At 41.9% G+C, this 22,241-nt stretch overlaps 1 protein-coding gene across 2 annotated transcripts; it reads left to right on the forward strand.

Annotated features, from left to right (window-relative positions):
- The first annotated feature begins 1,247 nt into the window (after positions 1-1,247).
- Positions 1,248-21,753, forward strand: LOC311128866 (PDZ and LIM domain protein 1-like). Of its 2 annotated transcripts, XR_014613238.1 has the most exons (8): positions 1,248-1,621; positions 6,375-6,526; positions 8,202-8,286; positions 9,373-9,560; positions 13,411-13,547; positions 14,816-14,930; positions 20,279-20,593; positions 20,676-21,753. XR_014613238.1 is itself a non-coding variant. In XM_084161086.1 (7 exons), exons 1-7 carry the CDS (start codon positions 1,529-1,531, stop codon positions 20,463-20,465), a joined length of 957 nt encoding a protein of 318 aa, XP_084017212.1. In that variant the 5' UTR covers positions 1,298-1,528; the 3' UTR covers positions 20,466-21,748. The 2 variants fall into 2 exon arrangements, 1 of the variants encoding a protein (XP_084017212.1); XM_084161086.1 differs by having other exon boundaries at positions 1,298-1,621; positions 20,279-21,748.
- Positions 21,754-22,241: the final 488 nt, after the last annotated feature.

Raw genomic sequence — 22,241 nt, forward strand, 5'->3', positions numbered from 1 at the left:
ATGACTGGAACGAACTGCAAAAATCTATGAAGCTGGAGACTCTTATCTCCCTCACTAAATTTAAGCGTCAGTTGTCAGAGCAGCTTACCGATCACTGCACCTGTACACAGCCATTCTGAAATTAGCCCACCCAACTACCTCATCCCCATATTGTTATTTATTTTTGCTAATTTGCACCCCAGTATCTCTATTTGCACATCATCTTTTGCACATCTATCATTCCAGTGTTAATACGAAATTGTAACTATTTTGCACTATGGCCTATTTATTGCCTTACCTCCATAACTTACTACATTCGCACACACTGTATATATATTTTCTGTTTGTATTTTTGACTTTATGTTTTGTTTCCCCATATGTAACTCTGTGTTGTTGTTTTTATCGCACTGCTTTGCTTTATCTTGGCCAGGTCGCAGTTGTAAATGAGAACTTGTTCTCAACTGGCTTACCTGGTTAAATAAAGGTGAAATAAATAAAATAAAAAACACATGCTCCACTGTTTCATCGACCATACACTCCAGAGACAAACCATTCACATGCTTGCCAACCAGATGTAATGACGAGTACAATGTCCTAAGCGCAATCGAGCAAACACCACCTCTTCCTTCCTAATCTGACCTTTGAATCTTGGTCCACCGACCTTTCCTTGGAGGGCATATAAATGCCGGCCCTTGTGCACAGTCCCATCTCTTCTGCCACACATCTATCAAAATGGCTCTGATCTTACATTTGGCCTCCCCTCTACCCCTATGGAAACCACAGGAGGTTGGTGGCACCTTAATTGGGGAGGAGGGGCTCATGGTAATGGCTGGAGCGGAATAGGTGGAATGGTATCCATTACATCAAACACATGGTTTCCATGTGTTTGATGCCCTTCCATTTGCCATTCCATTCACTCAGTTCCAGTCATTACCATTAGAGCCATCCTCTAATATAACATAAGGGTGTATACACCAGTGTAGCACTACAGTCTAAAAGCAGCAAGTGTACCAAGTTGCATGCTTTTATAAAAAAAGTTAACATATCACCTTAAGTTTGGCACATATTGCCTGGACTATATAATGGTGTTCTGACATTGTTGATGACTTACAATGCAAAAGTCTAGAATAGGCCTACACTCACGGGGACATGTTTCAGTTTGTCCGCAGTAGCCTACTCAGTGGAGTGAATGGCAGGAATTCTCGTTTTGGGAGTGGCACATTCCGCATCCTGGGTTATGGCACATTCCGCATCCCGGGTTATGGCTCATTCCGCATCCTGGGTTATGGCTCTACCATAAATGGTAAGCTTGCATATAGAGTGACGACGTTACGGTGCATCCTTGAACAACATAGTAGATCGCTCTTATCAGCGTGGAAACTTCCAAAACGATTCGCTCAGCTTTGCCACAGTAACCGCGCCTTTACTTCTAGCTACAAAGTAGCCTCGTCGAAGTTTGTTCATTTTGATCACATGTCTAATGTAGTTGGACAGGCTGTCTAAGAATTGTTATTTTTTAAGTCGGATTCGGCCAGTTTGGAAGTAGGCTATGCCTCTACGAGTTGTCGTGCAAGGTCCTGGACCTTGGGGATTCCGTCTAGTTGGTGGGAAGGATTTTGAACAACCCTTGACTATCTCGCGGGTAAGTGTTTCAGAGAATCTGCCACTTTTGTTACAATGTAACCACATCTGGCCTTGTCCGGTGGCGGAATGTTCACTTGCAGACTCGAGTACACTCTCCTCGAGAGAAGCGCTCGTTCTCGCAGCTGTAAAGACCATTATTGTGATAACCTCAGCAATTATCAAATGCCATTTGAGGGTCAGCTTCAATGCAGATTGTATTGTGCAAAGTGTGCTGATATGCTACTACTACGTTTGTTTGCCCATGAATTAGCCTAGTCTATTTCTAGATGACAATCTTCCATTGTTTGACAATGGCCAATACATCCAGCCAACCCTGTTATCTTTTTAATCTTAATTCGGAATTGATATTTTCGTTTTTGTTAAACGTGGTCGCATACAAAACGGAGGGAGATTTTCAGTTCTTCCAGTAAATGTTTTTGTAAAATTTTCTGTGTAAATTGTTCAAAGTAGTCCTTGTGCATAGAGTTGTATGGTTTGTTAAAATTTGAAATCAATGTTTTTTTGTTTGGCATACATTTTAAAGTGAAAAATCTGAGTCAAAGCGTAGTTCCGTTACGGTGTTATTGCCCTTGGGTAAAACATATGTATGGTTAACAACATTAGCGTGAGCAACAATACTGGAATCGGGGTTTCGCCTTCAAAATAAAAGATCCTCATTAGCTATGTTTCCGTCTAAAGGCAACAGATTTTCATGCGAATATTCAAAAATCTGCACATTTTCCCACCAGAGATGTTTCCATCAAATTGATATGTTGCAGATAAAAGGCTGTGCGTGATGACGTGGTGCACATAAAAATTCATTTTGCGGTTAAATCCCCCATGTACCGAATAAAAAATCCAAGTTGAAGTGGTTTCTATCACATTTAACTCTACTGATGTTTTTTTCCCCACTGGCAAGTGCGCTCTAGCAAACAGTGCTATCTGCGAGCTGTTGGTTAGCGCTCACGAATAGCCTACATAATGAGATTATTATTATGGATTGAAGAGCGAGATTAATTTTATTTGTCAAACGGCAGCCAAGTATCGATTATCATGTCACCAGAATAAGACCCTCAATATTTATTGTTAAGGAGCATCAAGCTCCTGTGAAGTTCATCATTTATTTCGTCTGCAGCCTAATAAACTGCATGCTTTCCGGAAGAGTCGTAGTGGTAGGACCACAAAACATGTCATCGCGTGACTCCAAATTTACTTCGATATGATGGTTATTATATCAATATTTGCACATAAAAGCATTTCCACCGACATTTCTCTCATAACTACCGACACAAAAACATCCAACCTTGTCTAGTGTATTTTGTTTTGTTGACATTTGGAAAGTTCACCGAAAAATGTTCAGTTTCCATCTGGCCTGTGATTACATTTTTTTATCCAACATGTACTTTACTCGCATAAAAAGGTTGGATGGAAACCTGGTTACTGAAAGTTATGCAAATATTTGAAATCATGCCATATTTGGACTAGATAATGCTAAACAAGGTTGGAATTTTGTTAAATATATAATAAAATACTAATTAGTTAGTTGCAATCGCACTGTGGATGTATTAGACTGCAGAATTTCAATTCTGTCATACTTCTATTTCACTGTACAGCCTTACCTATGGATTGTGGATGAATGAAATGTTGTATCAGTCTACTCAGTGACACCCACAGAACACAACTGTAAAGAGTTTACACATATATTAGCTTTGTAGCTCTTACTTTGACTGTGGGAAATAACCTCACTATCCAGCCTATTGTGCTTATTGACATTCATATTGCAATGTACAGCCTTAACCTATGGATTGTCTACTCGGTGACACCCACAGAACAACTGAAGAGCAAGACCACATCACATCCCTTGAGACTGCAGTGTTTTCCCTACATTTTCATAGCACTGAACTGCTCTGTCTTCTCCAACCTAAATAATATTTGGGTGGCAGGTAGCCTAGCGGCTAAGGTTGCTGGTTCGAATTCCTGAGCAGACTAGGTGAGAAATGTGCCCTTGAGCAAAGCACTTAATCCTAATTGTTCCTGTAAATCACTGTCTGCTAAATGACTAAAATGTCAATATTTGGCCTCAAAGTTTAGCACACATCGTTGTCTCAGAAGTACATATTGAGGAAACACTGGCAAGGTGTATTGAGGGCTTCAGTACAAAAGGACTATGAACCCTTTGAAGTGTTGTAGATCAAATCAAATCAGTGATGCAGCCAGTCAGGATGCGCTCGATGGTGCAGCTGTAGAACCTTTTGAGGGTCTGAGGACCCGTGCCAAATCTTTTCAGTCTCCTTAGGGGCAATAGGTTTTGTGATGCCCTCTTCATGACTGTCTTGGTGTGTTTGGACCATGTTAGTTTGTTGGTGATGTGGACACCAAGGAACTTGAAGCTCTCAACCTGCTCCACTACAGCCCTGTCGATGAGAATGGGGGCGTGCTCGGTCCTGTTCTTTTTCCTGTAGTCCACAATCCACTCCTTTGTCTTGATCACATTGAGGGAGAGGTTGTTGTCCTGGCACCACACGGCCAGGTCTCTGACCTCCTCCCTATAGGCTGTCTCGTCGTTGTTGGTGATCAGGCCTACCACTGTTGTGTCATTGGCAAACTTAATGATGGTGTTGGAGTCGTGCCTAGACATGCAGTCATGAGTGAACAGGGCGTACAGGAGGGGACTGAGTACGCACCCCTGAGGGGCCCACGTGTTGAGGATCAGCGTGGCAGATGTGTTGTTACCTAATCTTACCACCTGGGGGCGGCCCGTCAAAGTCCAGGATCCAGTTGCAGAGGGAGGTGTTTAGTCCCAGGGTCCTTAGCTTAGTGATGAGCTTTGAGGGCACTATGGTGTTGAACGCTGAGCTGTAGTCAATGAATAGCATTCTCACAGAAGTGTTCCTTTTGTCCAGGTGTGAAAGGGCAGTGTGGAGAGCAATAGAGATTGCATCATCTGTTGGGGCGGTCTGCAAATTGGAGTGGGTCTAGGGTTTCTGGGATAATGGTGTTTATGTGAGCCATGACCAGCCTTTCAAAGCATGTCATGGCTACAGATGTGGGTGCTATGGGTCGGTAGTCATGTAGGCAGGTTACCTTAGTCCCTGTGCCCAAGAACACTATGGTGGTCTGCTTGAAACATGTTGGTATTACAGACTCAAACAGGGAGAGGTTGAAAATGTCAGTGAAGACACTTGCCAGTTGGTCAGCGCATGCTCGGAGTACACGTCCTGGTAATCCATCTGGCCCTGCAGACTTGTGAATGTTGACATGTTTAAAGGTCTTACTCACATCGGCTACGGAGAGCGCGATCACACAGTCGTCCGGAACAGCTGATGCTCTCATGCATGTTTCAGTGTTACTTGCCTCAAAGCGAGCATAGAAGTAATTTAGCTCATCTTGTAGGCTCGTGTCACTGGGCAGCTCGCGGCTGTGCTTCCCTTTGTAGTCTGTAATAGTTTGCAAGCCCTGCCACATCCGACGAGCGCCGGAGCCGGTGTAGTACGATTCGATCTTAGTCCTGTATTGACGCTTGCCTGTTTGATGGTTCGTCAGAGGGCATAGCGGGATTTCTTATAAGCTTCCGGGTAGAGTCCCGCTCCTTGAAAGCGGCAGCTCTACCCTTTAGCTCAGTGCGGATGTTGCCTGTAATCCATGGCTTCTGGTTGGGGTATGTACGTACAGTCACTGTGGGATGATGTCATCAATGCACTTATTGATGAAGCCAGTGACTGATGTGGTGTACTCCTCAATGCCATCGGAAGAATCCCAGAACATATTCCAGTCTGTGCTAGCAAAACAGTCCTGTAGCTTAGCATCTGCTTCATCTGACCACTTTTTTTTATTGACCGAGTCACTGGTGCTTCCTGCTTTAGTTTTTGCTTGTAAGCAGGAATCAGGATAATAGAATTATGGTCAGATTTGCCAAATGGAGGGCGAGGGAGAGCTTTGTACGCGTCTCTGTGTGTGGTGTAGTGGTCTAAGGCGCCGCATCACAGTGCAAACTGTGCCACTAGAGATCCTGGTTCGAATCCAGGCTCTGTCGCAGCCGGCCGCGACCGGGAGACCCATTGGGGCGGCGCACAATTGGCCCAGCGTCCTCCAGGGTATGGGGGAGGGAATGGCCGGCAGGGATGTAGCTCAGTTGATAGAGCATGGCGTTTGCAACGCCAGGGTTGTGGGTTTCGATTCCCACGGGGGGCAAGTATAAAAAATAATAATATATGTATTCACTAACTGTAAGTCGCTCTGGATAAGAGCGTCTGCTAAATTACTAAAATGTAAATGTAAATGGTGTAAAGGTGGTCTAGAGTTTTTTTCCCTCTGGTTGCACATTTAACATGCTAGTAGAAATGAGGTAAAACGGATTTAAGTTTCTCTGCATTAAAGTCTCTGCATATTGTAATCTGATTATAGATACTTTTGGAAAAACTAGGTGATTATTTATTGGATTACTTTTGAATTCAGAAAGAATGTTTGCAGAAAAATACGTTATGACACCTTTCTGTTTTCTCAATGACATTCATGTCAGCATTGAAATAAAGCGCAAATTTAACTTTGTTCTACCTGAGCGAGCAAGTCTGGCCACAAGTCAGTCCACTATGATGACACGCAGGTTGACGTTTATTGGGATGAGTCTTGTTCTTGAGGCAGAACTGAGTGATTTCCACTAGATAGGTCAGCTGCAAAGTCAAAATTGGCTAAAAAAACAACAACATTTTGTAATTATTTTAAGGTTAGGCATTAGGGTAAGTATGTTGATGATGATGTACTGTTTGTTTCAGGTCACTCATGGCAGTAAGGCTGCCCAGGCCAATCTGTGTATCGGGGATCAGATCCTGGCCATAGATGGAGAGCCCACTGAGAACATGACTCACCTGCAGGCACAGAACAAGATCAAGGGCTGCTTAGAGGAAATTGTCCTCTCTATCGACAGGTAAGGAGTTGCATGGACATGTTGCAGTTTTCCATAGACTCGGATGAGTTCAAAAAGCACTGAGTCATGGTCCAACTCAGCAAAAGCACATAATATCTTATACCTGATGTGGTTATTTGTAAGGGATACAGATTTGTATGGTTCAAATTGTTAAATGGGGAGGGGGAATACATCTTGGATTTGTTTAGGTCTGAGATTAAATGTTGATGTACCAACTTCACATATGTGTTTAAGCAATAAGGCATGAGAACCCGGGGATTATCGTGTGATAACTAAACGACTAAGGGCTGTTAGGCCCGAGATGAAAGCGGGAAACAGCCGTTAGGAGGGAGTTATCACACGATAATTCCCGGGTTCTCATGCCTTTATAGATGTGTTGGTTGTTTAGAAACAAAACTGATGCGTGTGCAACTATGGGGCAAAACAGACAGGGTTGGCTTAGATTGTTGACAACATGTAAGCTATATTTCGTCTCAATGTTTATTGAAAACATAAATATATTTGCACAATGAGCCATATTTTTTTCCATATTAGCATTGACATGAAATCAGTCAAAACACCTTAAAACAAGACATGGTATCAAGAACAAGATGAAACAAACTGAAACGAGCTACTGACGATTCCCCACAAGTCAGTTTCTTGTCATTCTTGCTAGCAATCTGGTCATCCAGAATCACAACAACACGCTGACATCTGCCCCATGGAAGCGCACACATTGTTTTCGTGACTTGTCAGCTAACCCATCTATTGCTTTTATAAAATGGTTGCCAACATAATAAAATAAAAAGATTAGCGACATTTGAATGAGTAAATTTGTTTTATTTAATCCCTCCACCAGTCGTTCATTCTATTCATTCCACGTTGCTATGCTAAACAAATCATTGGCATGTAGCTAGCTAGTAGAGGTTCAATGATGACGACAGACAAGAACTTCATTTAAAGATTTAATAAATAATGTATAAATAGGCAACAACCAGCTGATTGTCAATAAAATAGTTATGGAGGATAGCTAGGCTAACATTACTTCTCCTTAGCTTTAGTTGGCTAGCTAGCAAGCAAACACAAACATATCAAGTAGCTGAAATGACAGCAAAGTATGTGTATTTTCTTTTTTTTAACCTTCATTTCCATTATAATGATCCCGATAAATGAATTAGCCAGGATCAGAGAAGCTGTCAGTCTCGTCACGTTCATATGCATGGCACGGTGGAGATTGCAAATAAAACCTGAAACATGTTGCACATGTCGGAAAGGCATACAGTGAGGCTTATATTAACTCCCACTGTACCAAACAAAATGCTAGGCAAGAAGCATGGGGAAATAATGTCTAGACGCTTTTTTCCGGGGGAGATGAAGTTCATGAATGCCTGGTTGGGCTGTGTGACAGTGGATGCGCATTGATACTTGAAATGTAATTATGGCATCATGGCATTTGGGAGTTAATTATTGTGAATAACTAACGACTATCAACCAATCAGCATCCAGGATACAAACTTACCGTTTTATAACATGGCATAACTCTGTTGTGCAGTGGTGCTTTCTCAAAATAGGTTATTTTTAGAAATGGTTGTAGTCCCATCAACAGGTTTGAGGACTGCTGTGTACTCATTTTTATTATATTTTGGATATCTCTATTTATTGCAAGTCTGAATACTGTGTTTGACTGTCTTTTTAGATCAGAATCTAAAATGTGGTCACCGCTCTCTTCTGAGGAAGGAAAGACCAACCCTTACAAGATGAGTCTTGCATCTGAGCCGCAGGTGTGTTTGCCTTACATCCTACTTCACTCAGACCAAAGATATCATTAGGAAATGAGGCATTAAGTTGACTTATGGGTATGTCCCTGCTCTTTCATCGAGTATTAACTGGTAAATCTCCATACTCAGAGGAAACCTTTCACATCCCCACTACACAAACAATGCCTTAGGGTTTTGATACTGCCAATAATGAAGTCATTGTTTACTTCTCAACTGATTATTTCCTAGGAGACCGACGTTTTTATCAGCCACGCTCTGACGCAAGACTCAGTTCCTGCTTACTGAATGGAAAATTGAGAGCAAAGTGTGAATTAATGTAGGAAGCGTGTGCTTTCTCAGTCCTCCACAGCTTTCAGGGATGTGTCACAAACAGTGCATTTTGGTCACAGAATACATAGAAAAATATGTTTTACGCATACAAGCCATTTTAAATGCTGTTTCACGTGGTTATTTTTGTCACTGTTAATGAATCGAACAAATTACCTGGGGTGAGTTTCCAGAAAGCTTTGTAGCTAATGTACCACTTTATTTCTCTCATAATTGACAACCCAGCCACACACCCCTGAGATGTGTGAGCGAATGAGCTAAATTTGGCATATAAAGCACTGGTGTGTTACGAAGCTTTCGGGTAACTCGCTTCTCTAAATAATTTCATTGGATAAGCAATGTGATGCATTTATCACAATGTCCATGTAATGTCAAATGCGTTTGTGTGTGCCAAATTGCCTGGTTTTTTTTGTTTTGTTATGTCTTCGTGAAAATATGCATGGACCATGAGCTAGAGTTGAAGGTATTTTGTGTTTTCACTGACTGTGTCGTATCTTCACTTCCTGTTTACAGTAATGGTGTGCTTGCATGTCACCATATTTTGTCTCGCCCCTTGTTTACCGCTATTATGATATGAAGGGGGTACCTAAATAACCTTTTGACTATGCTATTCTTTACCTCTAATATCCACAAATTAGTCAAGTAACTGTCATACTATTTCTATCAAGGCATGTGTGTGAGAGATGGCATTGAAATTAGAGTTATATTTAGAATATATTTCCAGTACTCATTACTTTGTGTATCCCTGGCTACAACTTGCAGGAGGTGAAACACATAGGTTCCGCCCACAACAGGAGCGCCCTGCCATTCGCTGGGTTCGGCCCCAAGGTGGTAACCAATCAGTACAACAACCCTGCCGGTCTGTACTCCTCAGAGAATATCAAGGACTTCAACGCGACCGTGGATGACGTGAAAACCATCGCCACTGCCGCTAACGAGCCCTGCACCATGTAAGGATCTATCCCAGCTGGTTGTAATAATGTCATTCCAATCAAATCAAATTATATTTGTTGCATGCTTTGTAAACAACTGGTGTAGACTAACAGTGAAATGCTTTCGTATGGGCTCTTCCCAACAATGCAGAGAGAGAGAAAAAAGAGATAGTAGAAAATAATCTATGAATAATAACACAAGGAATAAATACACAATGAGTAACGATAACTTGGCTATATTCACGGGGTACCAGTACAGAGTCAATGTGCAGGGGTACGAGGTAGTTGAGGTAGATATGTACATGTACAGTTGAAGTCGGAAGTTTACATGCACTTAGGTTGGAGTCATCAAAACTCGGTTTTCAACCACTCCACAAATTTGTTGTTAACAAACTATATTTTTGGCAAGTCGGTTAGGACATCTACTTTGTGCATGACACAAGTCATTTTTCCAACAATTGTTTACAGACAGATTATTTCACTTATAATTCACTGTATCATAATTCACTGTATCACAATTCCAGTGGGTCAGAAGTTTACATACACTGAGTTGACTGTGCCTTTAAACAGATTGGAAATTTCCAGAAAATTATGTCATGGCTTTAGAAGCTTCTGATAGGCTAATTGACATCATTTTAGTCAATTGGAGGTGTACATGTGGATGTATTTCAAGGCCTACCTTCAAACTCAGTGCCTCTTTGCTTGACATCATGGGAAAATCAAAAGAAATCAGCCAAGACCTCAGGAAAAAAAATTGTAGACCTCCACAAGTCTGGTTCATTCTTGGGAGCAATTTCCAAACGCCTGAAGGTACCAGGTTCATCTGTACAAACAATAGTACGCAAGTATAAACACCATGGGACCACGCAGCCGTCATACTGCTCAGGAAGGAGACGCGTTCTGTCTCCTAGAGATTAACGTACTTTGGTGCGAAAAGTGCAAATCAATTCCAGAACAACAGCAAAGGACCTTGTGAAGATGCTGGAGGAAACGGGTACAAAAGTATCTACAGTGGGGAGAACAAGTATTTGATACACTGCCGATTTTGCAGGTTTTCCTACTTACAAAGCATGTAGAGGTCTGTAATTTTTATCATAGGTACACTTCAACTGTGAGAGACAGAATCTAAAACAAAAATCCAGAAAATCACATTGTATGATTTTTAAGTAATTAATTTGCATTTTATTGCATGACATAAGTATTTGATACATCAGAAAAGCAGAACTTAATATTTGGTACAGAAACCTTTGTTTGCAATTACAGAGATACGTTTCCTGTAGGTCTTGACCAGGTTTGCACACACTGCAGCAGGGATTTTGGCCCACTCCTCCATACAGACCTTCTCCAGATCCTTCAGGTTTCGGGGCTGCCGCTGGGCAATAAGGACTTTCAGCTCCCTCCAAAGACTTTCTATTGGGTTCAGGTCTGGAGACTGGCTAGGCCACTCCAGGACCTTGAGATGCTTCTTACGGAGCCACTCCTTAGTTGCCCTGGCTGTGTGTTTTGGGTCATTGTCATGCTGGAAGTCCCAGCCACGACCCATCTTCAATGCTCTTACTGAGGGAAGGAGGTTGTTGTCTAAGATCTCGCGATACATGTCCCCATCCATCCTCCCCTCAATACGGTGCAGTCGTCCTGTCCCCTTTGCAGAAAAGCATCCCCAAATAATTATGTTTCCACCTCCATGCTTCACGGTTGGGATGGTGTTCTTGGGGTTGTACTCATCCTTCTTCTTCCTCCAAACACGGCGAGTGGAGTTTAGACCAAAAAGCTCAATTTTTGTCTCATCAGACCACATGACCTTCTCCCATTCCTCCTCTGGATCATCCAGATGGTCATTGGCAAACTTCAGACGGGCCTGGACAAGCGCTGGCTTGAGCAGGGGGACCTTGCATGCGCTGCAAGATTTTAATCCATGACGGCGTAGTGTGTTACTAATGGTTTTCTTTGAGACTGTGGTCCCAGCTCTCTTCAGGTCATTGACCAAGTCCTGCCGTGTAGTTCTGGGCTGATCCCTCACCTTCCTCATGATCATTGATGCCCCACGAGGTGAGATCTTGCATGGAGCCCCAGACCGAGGGTGATTGACCGTCATCTTGAACTTCTTCCATTTTCTAATAATTGTGCCAACAGTTGTTGCCTTCTCACCAAGCTGCTTGCCTATTGTCCTGTAGCCCATCCCAGCCTTGTGCAGGTCTACAATTGTATCCCTGATGTCCTTACACAGCTCTCTGGTCTTGGCCATTGTGGAGAGGTTGGAGTCTGTTTGATTGAGTGTGTGGACAGGTGTCTTTTATACAGGTAACGAGTTCAAACAGGTGCAGTTAATACAGGTCATGAGTGGAGAACAGGAGGCCTTCTTAAATAAAAACTAACAGGTCTGTGAGAGCCAGAATTCTTACTGGTTGGTAGGTGATCAAATACTTATGTCATGCAATAAAATGCAAATTAATTACTTAAAAATCATACAATGTGATTTTCCAAAAATTACAGACCTCTACATGCTTTGTAAGTAGGAAAACCTGCAAAATCGGCAGTGTATCAAATACTTGTTCTCCCCACTGTATATCCACAGTAAAAACAAGTCCTATATCGACATAACCTGAAAGGCCGCTCAGCAAGGAAGAAGCCACTGCTCCAAAACAGCCATAGAAAAGCCAGACTACGGTTTGCAACTGCACATGGGGACAAAGATCGTACTTTTTGGAGAAATGTCCTCTGGTCTGATGAAACAAAAATAGAACTGTTTGGCCATAATGACCATCGTTATGTTTGGAGGAAAAAGGGGGATGCTTGCAAGTCGAAGAACACCATCCCAACCGTGAAGCACGGGGGTGGCAGCATCATGCTGTGGGGGTGCTTTGCTGCAGGAGGGACTAGTGCACTTCACAAAATAGATGGCATCATGAGGAAGGAAAATTATGTGGATATATTGAAGCAACATCTCAAGACATCAGTCAGGAAGTTAAAGCTTGGTCGCAAATGGGTCTTCCAAATGGACAATGACCCCCAAGCATACTTCCAAAGTTGTGGCAAAATGGCTTAAGGACAACAAAGTCAAGGTATTGGAGTGGCCATCACAAAGCCCTGATTTCAATCCTATAGAAAATTCATGGGCAGAATTGAAAAAGCGTGTGCGAGCAAGGAGACCTACAAACCTGACACAGTTACACCAGCTCTGTCAGGAAGAATGGGCCAAAATTCACCCAACTTATTGTGGGAAGCTTGTGGAAGGCTACCTGAAACATTTGACCCAAGTTAAACAATTTAAAGGCAATGCTACCAAATACTAATTGAGTGTATGTAAACTTCTGACCCACTGGGAATGTGATGAAAGAAAAAAAGCTGAAATAAATAATTCTCTCTACTATTATTCTGACATTTCACATTCTTAGGATCACCACTTTATTTTAACTGACCTAAGACAGGGAATTTTTACTAGGATTAAATGTCAGGAATTGTGAAAAACTGAGTTTAAATGTATTTGGCTAAGGTGTATGTGAACTTCCGACTTCAACTGTAGGTAGGTATAAAGTGACTAGGCAACGGGATAGATAAGTAACAGCAACGTATGTGAGGAGTCAAAAAAGAGATTAGTGCAAAAAGGGTCAATACAGATATTTCAGGTAGCTATTGGTTTTACCCACTGGGTATTGTTCTTCAAGTTCCGATGTGTCTTACTGTAGCAGAATATACTGCATTTTCACTTAACAGTATGTGTTACAGTAAGTCAAACTCAACTTCAGCTGTGGCTCAATGATACATAAATATGTGTGAGGCCCCATCACCACCATCATTTGTTTGTCCTTGTGTACCATCGGACTCATTGTATGTAAACTAGTATTGATTGTGATAATTTGTTTTTTAGCCCAGATACCTCCGGTATTCTGCCACCAATAGTGGCAGACTCTGAAGTCTACAAAATGCTGCAAGAGAACCAAGAGGCTGATGAGCCTCCTCGACAGTCAGCTTCATTCAAAGTGCTGCAGGATATTCTGGAGTCAGGTACTTACTCACACATATATATGCAGCTGATATTTACACTGAGTGTACAAAACATTAAGGACAGATTTAAGTGCCTTTTGAACGGGCTATGGTAGTAGGTGCCAGGCGCACCAGTTTGTACCAAGAACTGCAATGCTGGTGGATTTTTCACGCTCAACAGTTTCCCATGTGTATCAAGAATGGTCCACCACCCACAGGACATCCAGCCAACTTGACACAACTGTGGGAAGCATTGGAGTCAACATGGGCCAGCATCCCTGTGGAACGCTTTCAACACCTTGTAGAGTCCATGCCCCGACGAATTGAGGCTGTTCTGAGGGCAAAAGGGGGGAGGTGCAACTCAATATTAGGAAGGTGTCCTTAATGTTTTGTACACTCAGTGTATACAGTGCATTCGGAAAGTATTCAGACCCCTTCACTTTTTCCACATTTGGTTACATTACAGCCTTATTCTAAAATGGATTAAATCGTTTTTCCCCCCCATCAATCATTGCACAATACCCGTAATGACAAAGCAAAAACAGGTTTTTAGAATAAAAAAACTGAAATCACATTTACATAAATATTCAGACACTTTACTCAGTACTTTGTTGAAGCACCTTTGTCAGCGATTACAGCCTTGAGTCTTCTTGGGTATGACGCTACAAGCTTGTCACACCTGTATTTGGGGAGTTTCTCCCATTCTTCTCTGCAGATCCTCTCAAGCTCTGTCAGGTTGGATGGGGAGAGTCGCTGCACAGCTATTTTCAGGTCTCTCCGGAGATGTTCGATCTGGTTCAAGTCCAGGCTCTGGCTGGGCCACTCAAGGACATTCAGAGACTTGTCCCGAAGCCACTCCTGTGTTGTCTTGGCTGTGTGCTTAGGGTCGTTGTCCTGTTGGAAGGTGAACCTTCGCCCCAGTCTGAGGTCCTGAGCGCTCTGGAGCAGGTTTTCATCAAGGATCTCTCTGTACTTTGCTCCATTCATCTTTCCCTTGAGCCTGACTAGTCTCCCAGTCCCAGCTGCTGAAAAACATCCCCATAGTATGATGCTGCCACCACCATGCTGCACCATAGGGCTATAGTATTGGCCAGGTGATAAGCGGTGCCTGGTTTCCTCCAGACGGGACGCTTTGCATTCAGGCCAAATAGTTCAATCTTGGTTTCATCAGACCAGAGAATCCTGTTTCTTAAAGCGCCTTTGTCATATTTTCCAGGGTTTTCCAAATATTTTATGGCAGTGTTGTGGCTTAACAAACCATGATAACATGTATCTCCTCTTGATTGCAGATCCTGATAAGCCCTCTGGTTTTAGGAGTGTGAAAGCACCTGCCACAAAAATCGTCTCAACAGTGGGAAATGCAGACAAGTTACCAATCTGTGACAAATGTGGATCAGGGATTGTGTAAGTACAGCATATGATTATTCAAACAATCGTGATCTGATGATAATGTTGTAAACTTTTCATTTTGCTCACAGTGATTTGACAGGAGATCAAAGATCAGCACTCCTACTCTAAAATGCTTTATGACCCTGGGCTCTATTTTCAGCAGGCGTTAAACCAGCCAATTGTCAAACGCAGGCTTCTTTGCAATTTCGACCTGTTAAAGCCAGCGCTCTATTTTCAAACCCTAGCGCCGGGATTGGTAATTTACCTGTTTTATATGAGCTCGCTTGTGCTGTGGTGGGAATATCCGAGGTGTGTCCTTAAAAATGTGCGCCAAAATGCCAATTTCAGTATGCACTAGTGGGGATATTTAAGACCAACTGAAAGCTGGTCTTAGCGGTATCGCAATTGGTTATTGCATGGATTTCGACAGCGGAAGCGCAGCATACCCAGCCGTGATGCATAGTGCCCATATGCACATGACACAAGAGAGATTTAGTTCCCGTAAACCTCGTATTTAGAAACATAAAAGCTGTTTTGTCCCCATTTCATTAGATTAAAAAACAAGCATAGCCTCCCCTCTTCTGCATTCGCCAAATAGTCAAGACGATCTATAATGGGTTTGGCTCGTGAGACTGCTTTGAAATAAATCTTAATCACCAAAGCTTTATTAAAAGATTTGTTTTGGAAGCAGCAGCAAAACAGTGAGAGGACATCCCTGTTGACACTCGTATTTAGAAACATTTCAGTTATTTTCCTGTAACAATTGCTTGTTTTTCGTTTGATTAAAAAATAAGCTCTTTATAGTAGGCTACCCTTACCCTACTTTAACGAAAGCTGGTTCAAGCCAATTACAATGTTGACTGTCAACACTCTAAACATAGAGCAAACACTGGATGTTTTTTATTTTTTACTGTTGCTATCACTCATTACTGTAGCCTGTGGGGCGGCGCACAATTGGCCCAGCGTTGTCCAGGGTAGGGGAGGGAATGGCCGGCAGGGTTGTGGGTTCGATTCCCACGGGGGGGGGGGGGGGGGCAGTATGAAAAATATATATATATATAGAATGTATGCACTCACTAACTGTAAGTCGCTCTGGATAAGAGCGTCTGCTAAATGACTAAAATGTAATGTAAATGTAGCCTATGCTATTTAATAAACTGTAGTATCAATCCACAATGGACTAGGACGAGAATATTCCGTGCCCCCAGCAGAATTGGAGTTGATAAGCAGGACATAGACACAGACAGGCAGTCTAAGTAGTGATTTTATGTCATTTTTTTCAGGTGGGGAGTTACATGCAGCTATCTAGACAGCATATCAAACATAACAGGCACAGACTGGCTACTCTAGCAAATGTCAATGTGCTCTCATCAAATGATACGGTGTTGCATGATCATTGAGAAGCGAAATATCAGTTGTATGTTATTGATGGTAAAATTCAGATTGTTTTGCCCCAATGCAATGTGTAGACTGTCCTGTTTATGTTTGTGCTGCTCCAATATCGTAGTTACAACAGACAGAAGGTTGAAGCTACAAGTCGATCATGTTGTCTAAATTAGCCTACAAAATACTTTTTTTTTTTTTTTAATTCGTTCAAATCGTCAAATCAGCTGTTCAGAAATATGAGAGCAAGACATACGTCATCATGTCGATTTTAAAATTGGCTGATAGTTAAAGTAACACGTGCAGAAGGTGATACAGTTGTTTAGCTCTGGGGCAGATGCGGGCCCGCAGCCTCTGACAAAATTAAACGTAACAGTGACAGGAAATGAGCACCTGTGTACTAAGTCAGAGGCTGCATCAGTGTGACCGCGCCAATCTGATATGGGTCACATAAAACTGAGTGTGGGCAATCAGAATAAAATATTGGATATACAAAAAATAATTATCTGAATTGGCTGTTTAAACGCAGCCTCAGTTGCTACACAAAGGGTGTTTTCACACAGTTCTGAGCTATAGTTCGAATCAGAGTTCGATTATCTGTTACATTGTATTTTGTTTCATTTGGTCTGGTTGGTTTCACATTGCCAAATGTCAAACGAACAAAAATTCCTGAACAAAACATGTCCATGCAAGTCATTTGTTTATTGGATGCTCATATATTCAAAACATCTATGATTATGATGAAGCACCAATCTTCATATTATTTTCGCTCTGGTCTTCCAACAACATGCATGAGGAAACGTGCAATAGCCGCTGTAACTGCGACGTGAATAGGCTATATTCAGTATCGCCCCATCTCCCCAAATCTGCATCAGATGCGCTCATAAATGCGCTGCTATACTCACACGTTTCAGAGATATCAAGTTATGATGCTGTGTTCATTTCATCAAATGCTCGCAGTCAAACAAACAATAATACTGCGCGAATCTGGTTATTTTCCTGTGTTTGGTCCGGACTGCGTTCTCACCTGCAGTGAACCGCACCACGGTACGAATTTAATCGGACCGAGACCACCCTTTTTGAACGACCCACGGTGCGCTCCCGAGTGCAGATAGTGTTCACACCAGTCAAAACGAACCGAACTAAGGGGTTAAACGCACCAGAGTTTGGAAATAACGCTCCAAAACAATTCGGTATGACAGCCCCCTAAGATAAAATATCTTAGTCTTATCGTTTAACTTTTTTCATACTGGTAATTGTCTCATCCTTGTGGTTTCTTCTAGAATGTTACAGCAGAAGTGTTTTGTCACATGGCAATTCAATTGGCTGATATAGAGCCAAGCTGTGAGCATGCTGCCAACAGCTGTGTACTCGAGGGGTTGTTAACTCAGACGCTGCTAAATGACGTAAATGTAAATGTTAAGAATTGTTCAAACTTAAGAGATGCTCTAAGGGTGCTTGGACATGCCTTCTGTGTGACCTTCATGGTGGATTGGGTGACAATATTAGGTGTTTTGTCTGTCATGATCCAAGAAGGTGAAACGGTGTTAGTCACTGTGTGTGGTAGGGAAAAACTGCATCTCAGTTTCAATTTGTCTTACTATTTTGAGCACAAAAAAAAAGGACTTATGCTTCTATGAACACTCCTACAAAGGCAGAAATGGTTGTCTCTGTTTTTAGAATGTATTTTAGACCATTTGTGTGTCTTACGTTTAGATATAAGACTTCATACCCTCTTCATAATGTATACCTCTTTATTAGCCATGCTAATGCACTGCATAGGCTTTAACTGCTTATAAACATCTATGACTACATTTATTGAGCATTATGACCAAGGCTGTAAAATGGCTTATGAAGAGTTATTATGCCCTATGTGGAAAGCTCATTAGGAATGATGTGCTCATCAAGGGGTATATTCCAATTCCCCTGTGCACCCTCTCACGCATGTAACTCTGTCTTGCGCACCAAACATGATTGTGGAACCCCTCATGACCCAATTTCCCAATGAGCATTTCATATTGGGCATTAAAAACTGGGTAGTTCGAGCCCTGAATGCTGATTGGCTGACAGCCGTGGTATATCAAGGGTAACACAAAACATTTATTTTTACTGCTCAAATTATGTTGGTAACCAGTTTATAATAGCAATAAGGCACCTCAGGGGTTTGTGGTATATGGCCAATATACCACGGCTAAGGGCTGTATCCAGGCACTCCGCGTTGCGTCGTGCTTAAGAACAGCCCATAGCCGTGGTATATTGGCCATATACCACACCCCCTCGTGCCTTATTGCTTAATTATAAGACTTTGTTACATGGTTTTATGCTGCCTGCTCATAATGCTTTATGAATGTTGTTAGATATTTAGGAAAAATCCAGAAAATCACATTGTAGGATTTTTTATGAATTTATTTGCAAATTATGGTGGAAAATAAGTATTTGGTCAATAACAAAAGTTTCTCAATACTTTGTTATATACCCTTTGTTGGCAATGACACAGGTCAAACGTTTTCTGTAAGTCTTCACAAGGTTTTCACACACTGTTGCTGGTATTTTGGCCCATTCCTCCATGCAGATCTCCTCTAGAGCAGTGATGTTTTGGGGCTGTCGCTGGACAACACGGACTTTCAACTCCCTCCAAAGATTTTCTATGGGGTTGAGATCTGGAGACTGGCTAGGCCACTCCAGGACCTTGAAATGCTTCTTACGAAGCCACTCCTTCGTTGCCCGGGCGGTGTGTTTGGGATCATTGTCATGCTGAAAGACCCAGCCACGTTTCATCTTCAATGCCCTTGCTGATGGAAGGAGGTTTTCACTCAATCTCACGATACATGGCCCCATTCATTCTTTCCTTTACACGGATCAGTCGTCCTGGTCCCTTTGCAGAAAAACAGCCCCAAAGCGTGATGTTTCCACCCCCATGCTTCACAGTAGGTATGGTGTTCTTTGGATGCAACTCAACATTCTTTGTCCTCCAAACACGACGAGTTGAGTTTTTACCAAAAAGTTATATTTTGGTTTCATCTGACCATATGACATTCTCCCAATCCTCTTCTGGATCATCCAAATGCACTCTAGCAAACTTCAGACAGGCCTGGACATGTACTGGCTTAAGCAGGGGGACACGTCTGGCACTGCAGGATTTGAGTCCCTGGCGGCGTAGTGTGTTACTGATGGTAGGCTTTGTTACTTTGGTCCCAGCTCTCTGCAGGTCATTCACTAGGTCCCCCCGTGTGGTTCTGGGATTTTTGCTCACCGTTCTTGTGATCATTTTGACCCCACAGGGTGAGGTCTTGCGTGGAGCCCCAGATCGAGGGAGATTATCAGTGGTCTTGTATGTCTTCCATTTCCTAATAATTGCTCCCACAGTTGATTTCTTCAAACCAAGCTGATTCAGTCTTCCCAGCCTGGTGCAGGTCTACAATTTTGTTTCTGTTGTCCTTTGACAGCTCTTTGGTCTTGGCCATAGTGGAGTTTGGAGTGTGACTGTTTGAGGTTGTGGACAGGTGTCTTTTATACTGATAACATGTTCAAACAGGTGCCATTAATACAGGTAACGAGTGGAGGACAGAGGAGCCTCTTAAAGAAGAAGTTACAGGTCTGTGAGAGCCAGAAATCTTGCTTGTTTGTAGGTGACCAAATACTTATTTTCCACCATAATTTGCAAATAAATTCATTAAAAATCCTACAATGTGATTTTCTGGAGAAAAAAAATCTCAATTTGTCTGTCATAGTTGACGTGTACCTATTATGAAAATTAAAGGCCTCTCTCATCTTTTGAAGTAGGAGAACTTGCACAATTGGTGGCTGACTAAATACTTTTTTTCCCCACTGTACATTTATAGTGCATGCTCATGAAGCATTGTAACTGCGCAAATAATGCATTATGAAGAGGATTTTCATAAGAAGTTTTACATTAAAAAATGTATTTATTTATTTGACCTAACCATTTTACTATGTGATCTCTTCTTTCCCATACACAGGGGGATGGTTGTCAAGTTGCGGGACAAGTTCCGTCACCCCGAGTGCTACACCTGCTCAGATTGCGACATCAACCTGAAACAGAAGGGACATTTTTTCGTGGAGGACCAGATCTACTGCGAGAAGCACGCACGTGAGCGAGTGTCTCCACCCGAAGGCTATGATGTGGTCACCGTCTTTCCCAAGTAGAGCTGTCTCGTTGAACACTGCCTCAAACTGCACATGACCATATTAGTGTCTCCAAGATGCCATGAAAACCAGCCCAAGACATTCCAGCCTTTAAAGATGGTGCATTTCAAGCAATAAGGCACGAGGGGGTGTGGTATATGGCCAATATACCACAGCTAAGGGCTGTTCTTTTGCACGAAGCAACATGGAGTGCCTGGATACAGCCCTTAGCTGTGGTATATTGGCCATATACAACAAACCCCAGAGGTGCCTTATTGCTATTATAAACTGGTTACCAACGTTATTAGAGCAGTAAAAATAATTGTATTGTCATACCTATGGTATACCACGGCTGTCAGCCAATCAGCATTCAGGGCTCGAAACACCTACTTTATAATCTAGACTGTAAAATGATATATTGTATTATGCCTGGATACTGTTACTACCAGGCATGCCATGTTAAGCTTCAATCGAGGTTTGCTATTCGTCAAATAATAATTTGCACATTGTGTATACATTTAGGAACCAAAGAAGGCTATGAATTGATGTGGCATACATTGTTTAGTCTGGGTTCGACCAATGTCTGTAAGAGGAATCCAAAACATTTGCGTTTTAATCAGTAGGCTAATAAATGTTTTCTCAAACATGCTGTCACCAAGGATATTTCAAGGAACATACAGTAGCTACTGACTGTACTTGGATTTGACTCATTCATGGTGGTTGTATCCAGGCTGGTGGTGGCCCTGCTTCTGGGTGGATTTTCAGAATCATGAACAAAACTCTCTTAAATGTTTGGCTGAGCTCCATCTTTTCATAGTGAAAATGCTGAATTGGTCATCCAAATTACTTTGCACCTATCAATGTAATTATAATGACTGAATAATTATAATGACTGAATAAATATTTTATATCTCAAACCGTGATAATTTGTTTAGTTAGTTCATCAAGTCATGTGCATAAAGGTTGGGTTTTTAGGACAATGTTCTTCAGAGCTGACTTTTCATTATTGGTAAAATATTAGCTTCTTATTTGATATGTACACTTCTCCTTTTAATTTGAATTTGGGGACAATTATTTTTAAAACCTAAAAGAATAAGGTACATTGAGAACCACTTGTTTCGGTTTTCATTATATTTCCTAAAACTTGATAACTTTTATGAAAACACACATTGCATTGATAACAGTAACAGGTTGGCCACTTGGTTAAGTCACTTTATAACATCAGGTTACAGGACATTCATTCTATGATGTAGGTGTAGTGATGATGTCAGTCACAACATTGCAATTAAATGGCTTGTGCCTTTATGTCTCGTGGGTTTCATAACCATGTCTTTATAACAATGCAATAATGATGAGATGGGATACAGGAATTAGTTCAACCATTTATCTGAACGTGCTCATCTCAACACATACAACCCCCATAATGCTCTGCGGCACAACCCCAATACACCACATCTCCCCTCCTACTTAAAAACCCACACCAGTAGATATCCACTTTTTAGAGCTGAAAGACGATTGCCAGAGCTTACCCATGATGTTGCACAACGATTTAAGTCAATAAGTCAATGTATTAGTCAAAGTATGATATATTTGGACTTGAAGTGACATCCGAACTGCCCACTTCATGCAAATCCGTGTGAATGTGGTGTCTTTTCCTATGAAATGCCGTACAAATTATTTTCAACCTACGTTTCGTTTCAGGGCTGGTTTTATTTGAATGTTACCACCTCCCAGCATGGTATTGTTTATAACGCACAAATATCATAACCTCAAGACATGATAATCTCTCACCATTAC

Source organism: Coregonus lavaretus (assembly GCF_964263955.1).
Source record: "Coregonus lavaretus genome assembly, chromosome: 1".
NCBI lineage: Eukaryota > Metazoa > Chordata > Actinopteri > Salmoniformes > Salmonidae > Coregonus > Coregonus lavaretus.

Coding starts and splice junctions, on each gene's coding strand:
- LOC311128866 (XM_084161086.1), top strand. CDS start 1,529: ATGCCTCTACGAGTTGTCGTGCAAGGTCCTGGACCTTGGGGATTCCGT. Junction 6,527..8,201: donor ATTGTCCTCTCTATCGACAG/GTAAGGAGTTGC, acceptor CTGTCTTTTTAG/ATCAGAATCTAAAATGTGGT. Junction 14,931..20,278: donor AAATGTGGATCAGGGATTGT/GTAAGTACAGCA, acceptor TCCCATACACAG/GGGGATGGTTGTCAAGTTGC.